We start from the raw sequence: 17,094 nt of genomic DNA, 5'->3' as shown, positions 1-17,094 counted from the left end.
TCGAACAAGTTTAAAATGTATCGGAGGTGGAGAGTTTTTAAAAAATGCACGCAACGCGATTTACTAAGGATTGCGCTCATTGATTTACTGGTATTTGAAGATATTGAGTATTTGCGGAATAAAAAACATGTCTTAAAATTAGCAAAGAAAAGAAAAACAAATGCGAATTAGGTGCGTCTCCATCACGTTGTTCGAGCGAATGACGGTGGTGACCACAAAACAAGGCACGCTTGAAAAATGGAGACAGGACTGCATGTACTCACGATGGGGCAAATTATTAATTTACTAGCAGTGCAGCTTTTTATTTGCCAATCTAAAAGCTAAGCACAAAAGAAGGAATGCAGTATTTTTAATGCAGGCACTAGCAGCAAGGGCATTAAGACAACATCAGCGGAAACAGCTTGACTGTCAGGTGGGTTTAATGTTTGCAATTTCAGAATTTATTCGGCAGATGCATTTCCATTTCCTATTATAAGTCGAAAACCCACCTCAAACAGGTGTAAAAAACTTTTTGTGAAGGGATTTTTATTTGATATTTGGCGTCTCCATCACTCAATTTTGATGCAATACTTTGTGTTCATCATTCACGTTCATGTTTACATTTTCATGTATATAAAAGTGATGGAAATGACCAAGGTTCCCTAGCTGTGAGCATTTTTACATTTTTAACCAGAGCTACAGAAAATCACACTCTCTTATGTATTAAATTGATACGAATATATACAATTTATATCATAACATTTGCAGGATAATCAAATGAATAAATAAAGGAAAACTCTACATTTCCGGCATCTTTATATATTTATAACTCCATGTAAGATCATTGCATTACATGTCTAATTTTTGCAAATCTACAATAAGTGTTTACATACCTGAACATTCATTATAAAAAAAACTGCTTTCAGAGGAATTTTGGCATTTGTGAATAATTTTGTGTTTTTCAAATTCCTACGATTTCTTTTTTATAATATCTAGTACCGCAGTAAACTGACACAATATTAACACTTACAGTAAACCATACTGAACATTATTTGTCCCTGAACATCAGATTAAACTGTGATGGATTTAATGAAACATCTTTAATAAAATTATAAACATCATTCAGATAATTTCTTGCATCTATATTTATGAAATTGATTGATTTATTATAATTACCATTTACCACAATTTGTGACTGGAGTGAACAAAATAATTCTCCACCATTCACACTAGTTGCAGAGTAAAAAAAAACAAAACACAAACCCCAGGGTTTTACCCAAAAGCGACCACACACATACAAACCTACTGCCACAAAATAATTCATCTTTTACAATGAAATGCTGCATAACAGTAACTCAACTTCAACATATACTGCACTTTATGCTACTGCGTCTACATCTCTTTTCAGTTATTGTTTAAGGTTTCTCTTCCTTCGTTTCAGTGCTTTCTGGTTACTAGAAACTATAATGGATTTAAAGATTCAAAACAACAACATATGAAGTTTTTTGAGAAACAACAAATCTTCAAAGCCAATAGAATCTCCAAACAGCATAACAGAAATAAACATAACATTATTTTAACAGTGTTTAGCATGCAGCTCTCAAGTCCATCCCGCTTCACAATTCCCCAAGTGTTCTTTCAAAGAACAGGAACTTTAGATGTCTTCAAAAAGCAACATAGACCAGGTTCTCATCCTGTACCTGTAACACGTTTCCAAGCTGAAGACGAAAAAGATAAAACAACCTTTTTCTAAGTTTATGTGAAACAAAGCAGAAAACATGCCACCAGCAGCAAGAGAGTATACTGCTGGAGTGAGCAAGACAAGCATTACCAAAATCAATAAGGTTGAGATGCTTGTTTTGTTTTGAAAGCTTTTGAGTTCGTTTATAAGAGGCGCAAGTGAGGCTGGAGCCTGGGGTTGAGAGAGGAAGGGGGTCAAAGTGATTTAGTCAATGTCCATTTCAGGAAGCTTGGCCTCTGTGTTTTCTGGGGCGGCCTGTCCTTTCTCTGGACTGGCCGGCTGGGCCTCTGTGCCCTCCTGTCCATTAACAGGGCCGTTCTGTTCAGCTGTCTTCTCCTCTTTGGGAGGCTCCACTTTGGGCTTGGGTTTGGTTACAACAGGATTGCAAGCAGAGTACAGCTCCTGTAAATGCAGAGAAAATTACTAAGAAAACCCATGAAGTCGAATAAACATGAAACAAGTACATGCCACAGACGCAAAAATCAGGTGACAGACATTGCAAATGTGAGATGAGAACATGCCACATTTTCAATAACTTTTTCAAAAACTTGAATGTACCCCTTTATGTAATAAACCAGGGGTGTTCCACACTTTTTGTGAGAAACTGCTACCACAATGGATAAATCAATCTGTAGGGATAACTTGTTTGATATAGTGTACTAAAAACTTTTGTTTTACATTTTATTATTATTTAAAATTTTAATATACATAAAAGAAACCAAGCTAATATAAAAAAATATTTAATAAAAAATATCAACTCTTCCCCTGCCATTGAAGAGAAAACATTTCCCTGCAATGACGCTTTCCTGACGAGTTTTTACGATAATCTGCAATTCCTCAATTATCCACAAGTTGTGCTCTTACCCAATTAATAAAAAACTGATGCAAAACCGAATTTAATCAATTTTAAACTCCATGTATGTTTTGATCGTCGTTCTAAATCTAATCTCTAGCAAAATTAATTTAAAAAAAAGGCAATTATTTCAGCTTGTTGTTCAAAATTGTATTTTTGGAGAAACTTACTCATATTTAAGAGGTCATAAAAAGAGAATAAATGAAGATAGGGTGTTTTGTTTGTTTGTTTGAAAACAGAGGGTCTGTTCTTTCATTTGATATATTTGTATGTTTAAATATTTATAGAAACCTGGAAGACATTTTGTAAAACTTTTGTGAAAATAACAAAAAATGCTTGCTGGCAACTTTAAAAAAAAAAGGCTGGTGGGGACTGAGTAAAAAAAGTGCTTTGGCAGGCAACTCACAGACATGTTGGAGACCACTGTATTAGACAATAAAACGACTTCATGTTTTTGTTTGTACCTTAGTTTTGGCCTGAATCTCCTGGACTTTAACCACAGGGTCCTGGCTAAGAGTCTGTTTGCTCTGCAGGTTCATTTTGTTGTTCATCCAGGTCATGGCATCGGTCACCTGTTTCTCCACCTTCATGACCTCCAGCTCATCTAAATGCTCATACACCTCATCCTGAGTTCAGAGATAAACAAAATGAGTTAATTTAGGTGAAGGGTTTATGACAGACAGTCAAAACTTCAAGAAGCGTTTACTTTTGTTTCAATTTATAATGGTTACCTTGGCCTTGTAAGCCTCTACAATCTTCCTGTATTGCTGGATTTGTCTTCCAAGCTCATCGAAAGCTTTCGGTCGCTCATCAGCCTCAATAAATCTGTTTCGAATTGGATCTCCAAGTTTCTATAAAGAAAGACAAATAAGGATTAGTTTGTTTTGTCATTCATACATTCATCTCGATATGTCATCTAATCTAATATTTACCTTCAGTTCTGCCAATTTATCGATGTACACTTGTTTCTGTTGGTCCTCTCCTTCTTCATATAACCAGTTTTCAGTGTCCTCCAGTTTTAAGGAGAAAGAATCTCGATCCTGAATCAAAAAGCATTATGTTTAATGAAAAACGCATCAGTCGAGCTTAACTTACACATCACGGCAGGTTTTGCTGCTGTATATGGACAGGTGGGAATAAGATTACACACTTACAGCCTCACTAACAAAGTTCTCCAGAACTCCATGCAGTTTATCTCTCATCTCATAAACGTATTCCTCCACAAAGTTCTTTGCATCATTCCTTTCTTTCTCTAGCTTGTCCTGCATTATCATCTTTCCCTGTAGGACACAATTACGTAACGTCAGTGACACAATAAACAAGCCAGAGGCTAGAAATTTTCATCTCTATCCCCAACCGAAAATAAGTTAAAATCTGCATTGGGTATCCGAAAATAGCCCTGCATGTTTTGCTTTCCCATTTATGCTATTCAAGAGGAAAGACAGTTTGGTTTATTATTCTTTAATCTAAAGAGAAATTGTTTATTCCTTATTTTGTTCAACTTGGAGAAGTGCAGCTTTATTTTATCTTTTTTCCCCCCAAAAGCTAGACTCATACCATAAAAAACTTTTTTTTAACATAAAAAGATTAATATAATAAACTATATATTCAACTATCTGTTTTGATTTATTTAAGGGTCACTGTAGCTGATGATTATAATAATAATGATGATGATGATTATGACTGTTTAATAGCATATACCAGTGGTTCCCAAACTTTTTCAGCGTGCGGCCCCCCTTGTGTACGGTGCATTCCTTCGTGGCCCCCCAAAGAAAATTTGTGACAAAAAACTGTTCTAAAACTCAACATTTTAATGAAAAAAAAACATTAAATTATACAAAATGTAGTGCTTTTGGTTAGTAGCCTTATTTTTTTGTAGATTTAATTACACAGAATTCATGATAAATTAATGTATTTCATAAAATGTCATAAAACTGGGGCCCCCCTGGCACCATCTCGCGGCCCCCCTGGGGGCCCCGGCCCCCAGTTTGAAAACCACTGGCATATACAGTGAAACCGTGATCTTTTCAAAGATGATTACTATACCATGAAAATCTCATACCGTTACAACCCTACTATGATGTTCTGGGTACATATGGCTTGAGTCTTATAAAGTCTATAGGACTGTCCTTACAAGCTCCTTAAAATGCCAAAAACACATTTGATGTTGGGACAGGCTACACACTTTTAACACTTAGGGTTAGCAGTTTTGCAATGAGTAAAATTCATGCTGATGGTTGCTTTAGGTTTGCATCCACTTTAGCATTTGCTAGTGATTATATAACAGTATAAACAAATCTACACTTCAGACTGGCGACGGTACATATGTTTTATGTGCAGTACCTCATTCTCCACAAACATATTGAGCTCATTACTGCTCAGCTGCCAGTGCAGGCTGTTTTCAATGGGCAGGTCCACCGTCTTCGTCTTGACTTTGGGTTTCTTGGCTTGTGGAGGCTGATCGTTCTTCTTCTCCTGTTTGTTATCTTCTGTCGAGGTCTAAAATTGAGGCCACAGTAAAATATTTTTAATTGACTTTAACTACTAGATGCTCTTCTGAAGGGTCCATTTTCATTTTGGATGGTGATTTGCAAGAGAGTGCCAGTCAGATCCAGTATCGAAAATTACCTTTATTGCAGTGTTATGTAGCTGTGAATGTAAACAATGTGCAAAGTTTTCCCCGATACCACGATAGTACTGTTACAGTAAAACTTTTTGACGTGTTCCCGTAATTGAACAGACGTTTGCTTCTCCAATCTAGGCCAGTTTAAGGTGGTATTTGCCATGAAAGATGGTTCAGTACCCACTTTATTTGGAGCAATTTGCGTCTCCTAACCACAGCCTGTAAGTATAGGTATTATTATTTGTGTTTATTTTCTTCCAATTGTTCTGAATGTCTAGTTTACTGTAATGTCTTATGCTAACCCATGTTGCAGTTGCAATATTTTTTTATGTTTTGCTGTGGCCCGGTTCTCTTATGGCGCTTTTCCATTGCATAGTACCCCACAGTTTAGTTTAGTTTGGGTCGGGTCAGCTTACTTTTGGGAGCTTTTCCATTAGGTGTACAATGTGGTACCCGATACTTTTTTTTGTACCACCTCGGTTGGGGTTCCAAGCGACCCGAGCTGATACCAAAAGTGACGCGAAAACACTGTAGATCACTGATTGGTCTGAGAGATTCGTCACGTCATCGCTATAATGTAAATATTAGCTTTAGCTTACTGCTAGCTTGCGCTGTCTCAAGCAAACATGTTGTTATCTGTGTTCTGCTATAAGTTTCCAAACACCCTTTTAGTGATGAAAAACATCCGCAGGTTGAGAATCCAGGACACCATAACAGTTTTTTCCAGACTTGCAGTTTGTGGCGGCACATTCGCGACGTGCACGTCCGCATTATATATGCTTAAATGCAACTTGAATGAGGCTCAGCGGAGCGCTGTCGACTGACGCCACGGGTCGGGTGTTTGAACAGAAACTGTCATGTGAGACAGAGGTTGTGCTAAACACGATGTGCAAACATCTATTTGTGGTGGCCAATTTTAATTTTGTGGTGGACTGAGAAATAAATAAATGTTTGGGAATGTACAACAACGCTCTCATGTGTATGATGTCACAGCAGTAGGCAGCGTAAATATAACGACACGCCTATAATCCCTCCCACTACAAAGTGTTACTTAACTTGATGGAAAAGCTAACCACGCTAAAGTGAGGTGAGCTGATCCGACCCAAACTAAACCGTGGGGTACTATACAATGGAAAAGCGCCATTACATATGTACTTAATGTAAGAGTCTGCTATCATTATTGTTACATGTGTAATGATGTCGCAACATCAATGCATGTTGCGTTATTGTTTACGGTGCGAAAAAAACAATTACAACTGACTGTGTCAGCTGACCAATCAGAGCAGAGTAGGCTGCCGAAAGGTGGTGTTTAGGCTGAATCTTTGAACGGCTTTGCACAAATCGTTTGGAGGTCTTTGAGAAATGTAATATTTAATTTATATTTTGAGAAAATGACAGTGTTTTTTGACCTTGCATGTATTTAAACCTGTTGTTTTGGACTCCTTAACAATATTAGAATGATTAGAAATTGGGCTTGACTGGAACTTTAAATTTGGGAACACTGGTGCCATCTTAAAATATTGTGTACTTGGATAAGAAATTATCTGATACATTGTGTGGTTTAGAGGTCAGGGGTGTGATCCCATGCAGACACTTTAAATGTAAATACAATTTAGCAACGTGTTCTTAAATACTATGTCTTGTATATCTGGAGTGCGTGTGTAAGTGTGTAAATTCACACACCTCCATCTCCTCAGTGTCTGATTTCTTGTCAGCATTTTCTTTCTGATCATCACTTTGATTCTTCTGTACTTCTTGGTCCGTTTGCATCTTGCTCTTTGAGGAGTAAATATAGTCATCATGTTTGTTATTAACTTTGTTCAATGAGCTACACATAAATCCAAACTGTGGCTAAACATGCTGACACACATAAACACCAACATGAGTTCAAACTGTTGAAACAAATGTGTTTGTACTTTGTACACACAGGAAGATATTTATACTATTAACAGGTGGCACATTGCTGAGAAAATACATGCTGATACAAGCTTCTCAATGATATCATTTGCACCAAATGCACACCCACATGCTTGCATGAACGTGTCAGACATAAGTCGGACTGTAATATGTTAAGCACACCCTAACCATTAGTAATGTCTTTACCTCGTCCTCCTTGGCTGATGTGTCTGTCTCCATAGGTTCTTCTCCCTCTGTGGGTTTGATGACCTCCACCAGAGAAGCGCTGGAAATGCTGAAGACCCCGTGTACATTTACACGAACTTTCACTTTCACCTTAGCACTCTCACCTGACGGCTGAGGAACAACCTTCTGGATGTTAAACTGGCCTGTGGGCAACCAAAAATTACAGTGACTGACATGATCTCAAGCCCCGTGCCGTAAATGTTTCTCAGCAAATGGTTAAGGACATTTCCCAACATACCTATGGTCGGATCAGGATACGGCAACTCTTTCGGATTGCTGTAGTAGGCTTCAAGGGTGAAGGGCTCCCTCCGGTAGAAAGTCAGTACTTTTGAAAACGGTGCCGGATGGTTCTTTGGGAATACTTCACAATCGCTGCAGTAGGCAAAAGTATGCGGCTATTACAATACTGCTGAACTTTAAAATAAACAGAGATATAACAGAGTGCAGAGTCATGAACTGCTAACAAACCTAACGCCTTCATCCGCCGCTGAAGTCCATTTTAGAGAGACAGGATACGGGACCACATCTGTGATGGAGAACTCTCGCACTTTAAAGGCGGGTGACAGAATGGCACACTGACGAATAAAAAAACATGCATGTGTTTATTACTAGGTTTTAATACTAGGTTTTGGTATAACAGAGAATCATAAATACCATACTCATCATCGAGTGACCATAAAGCAAAAACAAAGGTCAAACAGAATGATCAAGAATGATGTGAAATATCATAACTCTCTCCAAATACGAAGGTCATACCAAACACTGTTTTGGACAAAAGGTATTACTCAAAACATAATCATTCCCAGAATTTTATCAATTTAAATCCTAAACTTAAACTTTTTATTAGTATTGCGTTTTCCCTGGGTCCAAACCATAGACTGTAAAAAATATGGACATAGTGTCCTTGACGTCACCAATAGGTTTGTGAAGAGTTTTTTTGAAGCCAATAGTTGGCCGTCGCCATCTTGGCAGTGCGTCATTGCGCATCACTGAAAATGGATAAAGAGGCAGGAAGTGGGTGAAGCTGAGGTGGCTGGTTGCTGTAACCACACCCGCCAAGGTCGACATTAGTGACAGCAGAGGTAGTAAACCCATCGCTTAAGTGTCTACACCTTTAATTATGCAGAACTTTAAGGGTTAATATAACTTAAACGAATGAGTTCCAAAAACATTCACCCACCCCCTCACAGCTCTCATGACGGGCAAAATTAGCTATACAGACCAAAATCACTTTTTGTACCAGGCTGTAATCATTATTTTCTGCTGTGAAGTTGAGTATTTTAACATTTGGGTCATTGTAAGATGTGACATTGTTCCAGCCATAAGTCACGTATGCGCCGTGTACAGGAGTATGTAGCATAGCATTTTGTAGCAATGCACATATGTCGAATGTTCGTGTACATGTACGAGTCAAATAAACTATGCTCCCGTCCAAAGGCAAAGTGCAGTAACTACGCAAACTCAGAAAAATGCCCTTAACCTCCTAACCTTGGGTTCACACCAGCCACGTTTGAGGCGTCAAATTCGCGTCTACCGTGTCTAGTTTGCCGCTTGAACATTTTGAGTTTACTTACTTCATTCACGTGTGAAATTCTAGTCATCGAGACATTCACGTGGAAATTGCGTCATATGAGCGGCTTCTGCGACTCTGCTCGCTTTCTTTAATCACCTCACTACAAGAGCAAGCTCCTAATTGGTTAACGCTGCGCATTTTTCCACCAAAGTTCAAATTTTTCAACTCGCGCGTTTCTCACAACAATGTTCAACTCGAACTATTTGTGCGAACTAAACACGCGAATGAGGCGGAATCGCGTCTACCATGCCGCGCTAAACGCCTCATTCGCGACGCGAGACCTCCAGACGCGCGACAATGCGTCTTCACAATGACTAAACATTGAAATCATTCGCGCTTGATGCATCTACCGTGGCTGGTCTGAACGCACCATAAAACCTGGATGTGTACATACGTGGACATCAAATTTTGGACAATTATACCACTTCATGTTTAGAGAAAAATATTTGGTTATTATATTTATTAGTTTTCCTTCCTAACCCCAAATAGCTGGAAGAAATCTAAAAAAAAGACAAACCAAAGCTCAGGTCTTAGGCGGTTAAAGTTTTTACACCAGACAGTCAAACATGTTACTCGAATTTTGACACTTGTTTCTCTGAAATGGGGCAAAATTGAACCAGGAGACTTTGCCACACGACAAAAAAGCCCATTTTAAGTCTTAAAGGGGTAGATCACCCAGAAATTTACTTCCATAGTAGGAAAACAAATATTATGGAAGTGTTGTAATAAATGACCGTAATCACACAGCTGACGGTATAAAGTACCTACCATAAATATATCAAAAATTTATTTTTGTGAGTGGATGGAGTGCTAAGGACTTCATTTGGACAACTTTAAAAGGCCATTATCTCAATATTTTGCACCTTTAAGATTCCAGATTTATATATAGTTGTATCTTGGCCTAATATTGTCCTATCCTAACAAACCATGCATCAATAAAAAGCATTTTTATTTTAGATGATGTATACATTTCATTTTTTTTATTGACCCTTAAGGTTTTGTGGTCCAGCAGGATTACAAATATCTGTGTTATTGTTAAAAGGCAGGTTCACATCATCCTTACTTTGAGCACAGAGTATGAAGGTGTACAAACACACACAGCTAATAATAAAGTCATCAGTTACAGAAGAGCTGATGAAATGACTGAAGCACTGACCTGCAGTGCACATCCTCTGGCCACCGCTTCATCTGCATTAAGAGTCGTACTCAGCTCCTTCCCAAAGAATCGGCTGATTCTCTCTTTAATAGCTGGAATTCTGGAGGCACCACCTATAATCTCCACTGCATAGATATCCTCTTTCTTCAGCTCTGGATGTAGCAAAATAAAATAATGGCGCTTTACAAACCAGCTCAAAGCACTTTTTTAATCTACTGAATTTGTAATATGTAAACAACAAGCTTGATTAAATAGATTACTACTCACTAGTCTGTTCCATGACGCTGCGAAGAGGACCCTCCACCTTGGCTAGCAGCCCTGAGCAAAGCTCCTCAAACGTAGCTCTGGAACGGAGTCATGAAGATATAATTAGCGGCTGACGTCATGATGCACATGTTAAGGATGGGCACAAACATTTCCCATTTCAAGCTCAGCGCCTAAGTTACCCCACTGATTCACAGTACCCGATTTAGATGTCGGCACACTGTTAGTGCTGTTGCCCGTGGTTACCAACCTGTTGAGCTTGCTGGAGACGTCGATGTCATTCATGAAGCATTCAATGTTGAGTGGTAAGTCAGAGGAGTTGGCACTCATGAGCTTCTTCAGCTTCTCGCTCTCCTGGTAGAGTCGCACCAGAGCGCGAGGCTTCGAGCGCACATCCAGTTTGTACTTCTGGGCGAAATCCTCACAGAAGTTTTTGACCAACACCTCATCGAAGTCTTTACCGCCCAGATCAGGGTCAAATGCAGAACCAAGAACCTGCAAAAGCCAGTCAACAAAGATATTAAAAGAGATGCTCCTATGTATCCAATGGCTGTTTTAATGGTTTAATACAATAAACCAAAAAGTGACAAAAGTTTATGTAGATGAGCAAATGGCATAACAGTAACAGCCAACAGTTCTTTCTTTCTGATTAGAAGACAAATTGTGGGTACAAAGGGTAAAAAAAAGAAAATCCTTACTTTTAACTTCCCCTTGTTAAATGCACACACGGAGACCTGGTAACTAGCATGGCCAACATCCACAAACACTACGATCCTGGGCTTCTCTTCAGGAGCTGGCAGGTCCTGCTTGTAAATCCCATATGCCAGTGCAACTAAAATCACACATATTAAACCATTATCCTTCAGAAAGGGTTTAAGAATGATTCCTTTAACACTCTTAATTATTAGCATTTTTTTTAAGTGACATTGGTCTCGTACACACTGCATATTAATTTGGTTGCCACTTCACCTTTTAATGCTTAATCCTGTTCTGTACACACACACTTCAGTAATTTACGGGACTGACAACCGCATCCTACAACCAAATTAACTCCCGCAAAATGCAGGTAGTGACAACCGCATTTACATAAATTTTGCGTAGTGTGTACAAATATTTTTTTATAAAATTAATTCCTAGAAGGGCGGTTCATAAAATGAAAGAGGCACAAGCGTTTGCTGACTAGTGTTGCCAGATCTTGCACTAAAAAAAAGTTCCTGGCAAGACTGTGAAGCAGCCTCACAAAAGCTTACAATACACAACGCCAAAACGGAGGTTTATTGCAAAACACAATGCTGTTAAATTATTTTTGTCAAAGCTGTGAGTGATAAGCACGCGAGATGGCAGACCGTTGCTATGATGATTTCTGTGTCAATCATCACATTTTCGGGAGTGAGTCTTGTTCCGTACAGTCATGAATCGAACATTTAGGGGATTCACTCCCACATTTAAATGCGGTTGTCACTCCCGAAAGTTTGCAGTGTGTACGAGACCATTGTCAGAATCGTTCTCTCCAACATATGCCTCAGGCCCCGTTTGCAACTTTGTACATTAAACATTGAACTTTAACAACAAGTAAAAGTTTTGAATGAAATGCAAGCACAAATGAGACTTGAAAGATACAGCAGAGGAAAAGATACAATAAAAAACAATTGTCAGCAAACACAGGGGTCCTCAACCTTTTGCCCCTTATGGTCCACCAATGATTGTTTAACAATCATGGATAAGTTACGGTTCTTTATAGTAAAGTGAATGTGACTGCGCTATTACGCACTCTGTTAATACGTTGGATGATTTTCTCCACGATGCTCTCAGGACTAGACTCACCATCAACTGAATTTGCTCGGGAAAGCTACGGGACAGGTGGACTTTGATCTGTACTGACTGAGGTACCATGTCCTGAGGACTTTTTATTATATTCAAACACGCTATTATTTCAACTATAACAGTTTTACTTGACCTTTGTTTAAATTAAATATTATATTCAGTTTAATTATTTCTGTAATTATGCTAATCTTAGACAATCTTAGCTTATATCAGTTGCCCCGCCCACTCATCGCCGTTCTTCTCACATCGTCCACCCCCATTTTAGTGGCATTTTTCAAATTGATAGTGAGGTAGACTGGAGCGGAAACAGCAGGGTTTCATGACGCTTTAAGTTAAATTATAAGAAGTTTGTAAGAATGTCCCTAAGTGCAATTCTTGAACATTTCTTAAGAAGTTCTCAAATATTTACTTAAAGACGCTCTAAGCGAATCTGTGTGACGTCCCTTCCTGTTGACGTTCGAAGTGTTGTCAAAAAAAACGGAGCATAGCTAACACCTCCCACCCCTCTGTGCTTTCTGAACGAGTCATGAACGTGCCCAACCCCCACTCCCAAATTCTTCTTGTCGTTTATTGGTTGGAACACTTTGTTAGGTTTCGTGGTGGTAGGTTTGACCACTGTGTTTTTGTTGCAGTTTGTGAAGCCTGGGGTGTCTGCAGAGACCACGTTTTTTACAGTGTGTTCAGAGGACAGGTAGCTAGCAGATAGTAAGGAAATGTTTACTCTGTGAAACAAAAATGTTTTATGGCCTAAAACGCATTAATTCGCTTAGAGCACCTTTAAGAACACCTAAAATTTTTGTCAAGAATAAAATGACAAGCTTTGAAATAAAATATTCTACCCTGCTCATGAGGTTATTCGTCCATTAATCTTTTTACCACCTTGCAATCATTAACATGATATATACTAACTACATAAATGAGTGACGTGTTAAAACTATAGAAGATGTTATTCGCTGTTGTAACAGAGGACCATCAGTTCACTGATTTAACAAACTATTCTCTTGTCATAACAATAAAACAGGTTTGCAATAGCTAGAGGGTCAATAAATAACAGAATGCTCATATGTGGGTATCTCACCTGCTGTAGTGTCATTCATGAGTCGCAGACAGTTAAGGCCTGCGATCTGTGCAGCATCCATGACTGATCTTCTCTCAGCATCAGTATAAAAACTTGGAACCTACAAATGATGAGGAAAACCAAAACCATTTAACCAGTCTGATTACTCATTCCATAAAAGTGACAATAACTAAACATAAAAATGTAAATAGTTATACAGTTAAACCATGGTGTGTAAATTCAAGTTGAACATGTAAATTACATACAGAAATGACACAATCTGCCACAGGTTTTTTAAGAGCAGACTCAGCAGTTTCCTTAAGCTTGGTCAGGAGCATAGCAGTGACCTGCTCTATGCTGAACACCTTCTCCTCCTCCATATACATGACCTGCAGGAACAAAGAAAACACAGTATTAAAGCAATAACCGAAAATGTCTTTGTTTATAAAAGTCTGCTAACACAGATTTTATTTGTAATGCGGTTATACCTTGATGCCTGTGGTCCCCGAGGGCATTTGTGCCAGATCATAGACCAGACTGGACTTTGCTGACTGGATGTATGGATCGCTGAATGCCCTGCCATGGAATCGCTTGAACCCCTGCACAGTGTTCTTGCAGTTTGTGACCACCTTGTTTTGAGAGAAAACATTTTAGTTTCACCGTCCATCCATCACTACTCAATGGAGAATATGTTACTGCACAAAATTAAAGATTAACTTAAAGTTCACCTGGCTTTTGGCAGCTGCTCCTATTGAACGATTACGAGGTCCAAAAGATACAAATGACCTGCAAAATATGTATATTGGTAAAATTACATATGCATACGGTACATATATAGATGAATATATCAGTCAGGCCAAAAACTCAACTGATATTAGATATTTTTTCACATTATTAGATTAAGTCAATAATTGTGACTATATTATAATTTGTATCATGTACATACATTATATAGATAAAGGCATTAAATGTGAAATACTTGCTCTTTTGATATATTTATACCAGATGTTAAAATACTGATTAACCAGCAGAAAGTCATTTCCACAGAATAGAAATAGGGCTGGGTGGTATGACGGATATTCTGTTCCCGTGAAATAAAACGTCAGACGAAACAGATTTCTCTATTCAGTGTATTCCGCAGAATGTAAATAAGTGGGCGTGGCCAAAGCAACACTCCCACATGTTAGACGGGGTGTGACGGAGAAACATGTGAAATAATCCACATAACAAATGAGTAATTTCTATTTAGTTTGACGTGTATTTGCTCATAGTTCAAACATCTTTTATTAGAAATATGAGAAAGAGACGCAAAGGTTAAGGTCTAATAAAAAGTAAAAAGTGACAGGACCTCCTTAAAACAGACTTCATGGTCATCCCCTTGTGGCACCTGTCATATTTATAATATCAATATATAGAAATCCATCTCTCATATACAGGTATTTATCCTGTCTGTAGGTTTGTTTGTTTATATATTCATACCGGTTTATTTGACATATTGCCTATTTTTAATGTACATAAAAACAATGCATGCATACTATATCTTTAATAGTCGATAAAATTAATAACTGATTTAAAAACAAGATTCTGTCTATCAAGGCATTTTCACTTTAACAATAACACTAATTTGCCCATATTTTAAAACTGTGTTGAGCATTTAGTTAAAACCTATAGTAGGTGTCAAATTTATGCAAATTTTTATTTTCCAGAAACAATATAAACTGATAAACATATATACAGTGAAAAATACCATTACAGTAAAATAAAGTTATTCTGTGAAATAGATTTTTGCGGTCCACCCCTAAAGAGGAATATTAAACATTTTTGAATACTTATACCTGGGTAGTTAGTATTTTTGGGGTATTGGCATTTCCTACATTATAACCTGCTATTATCCATCTAAGGCTATGTGTTTACATGGCAACAATGTAGTAAAAAAGGCAAGCTTTTCTTTTATTTAAATTTGACACGTGCATGACAACGCTCATGCGTCAAGATTCATGTTTACACTAAAAACTGTATTACGCGTGCCAGCAACACCTTTGAATGTTGTGCACTATTTTCACAACAGTACCTATAGGACATTCATTTAGACTAAAATATATGTTTAGGTAAACAATATTTGAGAATGTAAATAAGGTTATTGAACTTATGAAAAGAAACAACACTGTAAAGAAACAAACTGTTTTAAAAGGATCTGTTATTCTTACCCACTGTATGTCACATCTTGCTTTTGTACTTTTACAAAGAAACTAATCTTACTCCTTTTTTATGTTTATGACACTAAACCTTATCGCACAGTATTCATTTTTTTTTTTTATAATTTATTTATAATCTGCATTAATCTATATGTCTTTTTTGTTTGTTTGTTGCTTGTGACTCTCAACCTAAAGCACAAAAATACGATGAGAGCAAATGTGTGATCTCCTTCCTCTGGCTGGGAAAAATATATTTGAGAATTACACTTCACAAACTATATAAATTGTATATTTGTACATAATATGATATTTTGGTTTATGATGACAGCCTGTCAAACAGATTTTTTGTATGTTTATCAGAAGGTAATATCACAAAATTATCCTGAAATCTGTCATAAGTGATCAGTTTCTCAGATTCTTATGCCTTCTGTGACACCTTAACATTGTAAGTCATTTCCATCTAATATTAATCAAAAATTAAAACATTTTTAAACTAACCTATATCTTCAGTATGTTTATAAACTCACTATTGTAGTATATTACGGTATAATTATTCCCAAAAGCTTAAGTGAATCTCTCGGCGCGCGTCTATATGCTAGAATGTTCTTGCGCGCCGCCGGTGTGTCGTCACAGCAGCAGGAGCACGAGCCACGCGCTGTAGCATTCGGCTAACTGACCGCAGCACGCTCTCATTCATTATTACGCTAAAACAACTAGCTAACGTATAATCTACGTTTATGAAAAAAATAACTTTACAAAGACATTATGTACTTTTTCATTATGATTTATCCAACTTAAGGATAATTAAAATACTGTAGGTGAATTAAGTAGATCCAAAGTAGCTGTATTTTACAGTGGGACAAAGTATATAACATATTTATATGATACACTACTTAGACCAAATTGAACAAAATAATGACATTTCGAAATGAAAATAAAACAGGCTGCAATCAAGTTTCACACACATTTCTGGCCTCATTGTGACAGGCCAGCTTTAAAACGAACTAGAAATGTACAGTGTAAAAATATAGTGCATAAACCGATCATAACTAAGTTTTACGAGAGTAAAAGTGTTTGACTTACGGTGTACATCGGTCGCTGTATTCGTTTGCTGCGGTTTCTATCCCACCGGCCCGAGCCACAGCAACATAACAGCTCTGAAAGCCCACATCAAATCCCACCACTGACATCTTCACTGGAGATAACGATTACAACAGCCAACGGTACTGTGAACACTGGAGCGGAGGGTCGTTTTGTCCTCAAGTATAACAGTCGCCCAAATGCGCAGTCAAAACTTTTTATTCATAAAACTCTGGTTTAAAGCAAATTCATTGCTCTCTGCTGTCTTTTGACTGAGGTAATGCACACCGGCTCACTGCTACATGAATCGGGTGAGAAGTTCACGCTAAAGTCCGCTGTTTTATCGCGAGATTTGGCAAATTCTAGCTCGCTCTGGAGCTTTCTTTTTGTGACGCAACCATGACGACAACCCTTAAATCAGAGTCGTATAATAATAGAGTTACGACACTCACATAGACGTCCGTTGTAAGAATGGAATGCGGAAGTAACAGCGTTTCATGTAGTGACCGGTAGTGACGCATAGTTCCAAACGCAGCACTGAAGCCCATTCATTTCAATGGCACCTGATGGTAAATCGATGAAATTACCGTTTCTCTTTACATTTTCG

General features: G+C 37.8%; 1 protein-coding gene across 1 annotated transcript; it reads right to left on the bottom strand.

Moving 5' to 3' along the window:
• Nucleotides 1-778: 778 nt before the first annotated feature.
• On the bottom strand, nucleotides 779-16,822 carry hspa4a (heat shock protein 4a). The gene is made up of 19 exons (XM_065287563.2): nucleotides 16,491-16,822; nucleotides 13,941-13,998; nucleotides 13,701-13,841; nucleotides 13,479-13,601; nucleotides 13,234-13,333; nucleotides 11,030-11,163; nucleotides 10,582-10,826; nucleotides 10,335-10,411; nucleotides 10,068-10,219; nucleotides 7,807-7,913; nucleotides 7,577-7,710; nucleotides 7,300-7,481; nucleotides 6,880-6,972; nucleotides 4,917-5,072; nucleotides 3,728-3,853; nucleotides 3,506-3,613; nucleotides 3,305-3,424; nucleotides 3,038-3,199; nucleotides 779-2,122 (listed from the first exon to the last, which is right to left on the bottom strand). The coding sequence occupies exons 1-19, from the start codon at nucleotides 16,595-16,597 to the stop codon at nucleotides 1,925-1,927; spliced, it is 2,523 nt and encodes an 840-aa protein (XP_065143635.1). The 5' UTR covers nucleotides 16,598-16,822; the 3' UTR covers nucleotides 779-1,924.
• Nucleotides 16,823-17,094: the final 272 nt, after the last annotated feature.

Source organism: Paramisgurnus dabryanus, chromosome 18 (assembly GCF_030506205.2).
Source record: "Paramisgurnus dabryanus chromosome 18, PD_genome_1.1, whole genome shotgun sequence".
Taxonomy (NCBI): Eukaryota; Metazoa; Chordata; class Actinopteri; order Cypriniformes; family Cobitidae; genus Paramisgurnus; species Paramisgurnus dabryanus.
The sequence above is the reverse complement of the archived record's forward strand: the minus strand, read 5'-3'. Positions and strand labels throughout refer to the sequence as shown.

What these genes read in the sequence shown, in the direction of transcription:
- hspa4a (XM_065287563.2), bottom strand. Translation starts at nt 16,597, where the DNA reads ATGTCAGTGGTGGGATTTGATGTGGGCTTTCAGAGCTGTTATGTTGCT. An exon ending in CATGAATGACACTACAGCAG is followed by an intron (nt 11,164 to 13,233) that starts GTGAGATACCCA and finishes GTGTGATTTTAG; the next exon opens with TTGCACTGGCATATGGGATT. An exon ending in AGATTCAGGCCAAAACTAAG is followed by an intron (nt 2,123 to 3,037) that starts GTACAAACAAAA and finishes CTGCATTTACAG; the next exon opens with GAGCTGTACTCTGCTTGCAA.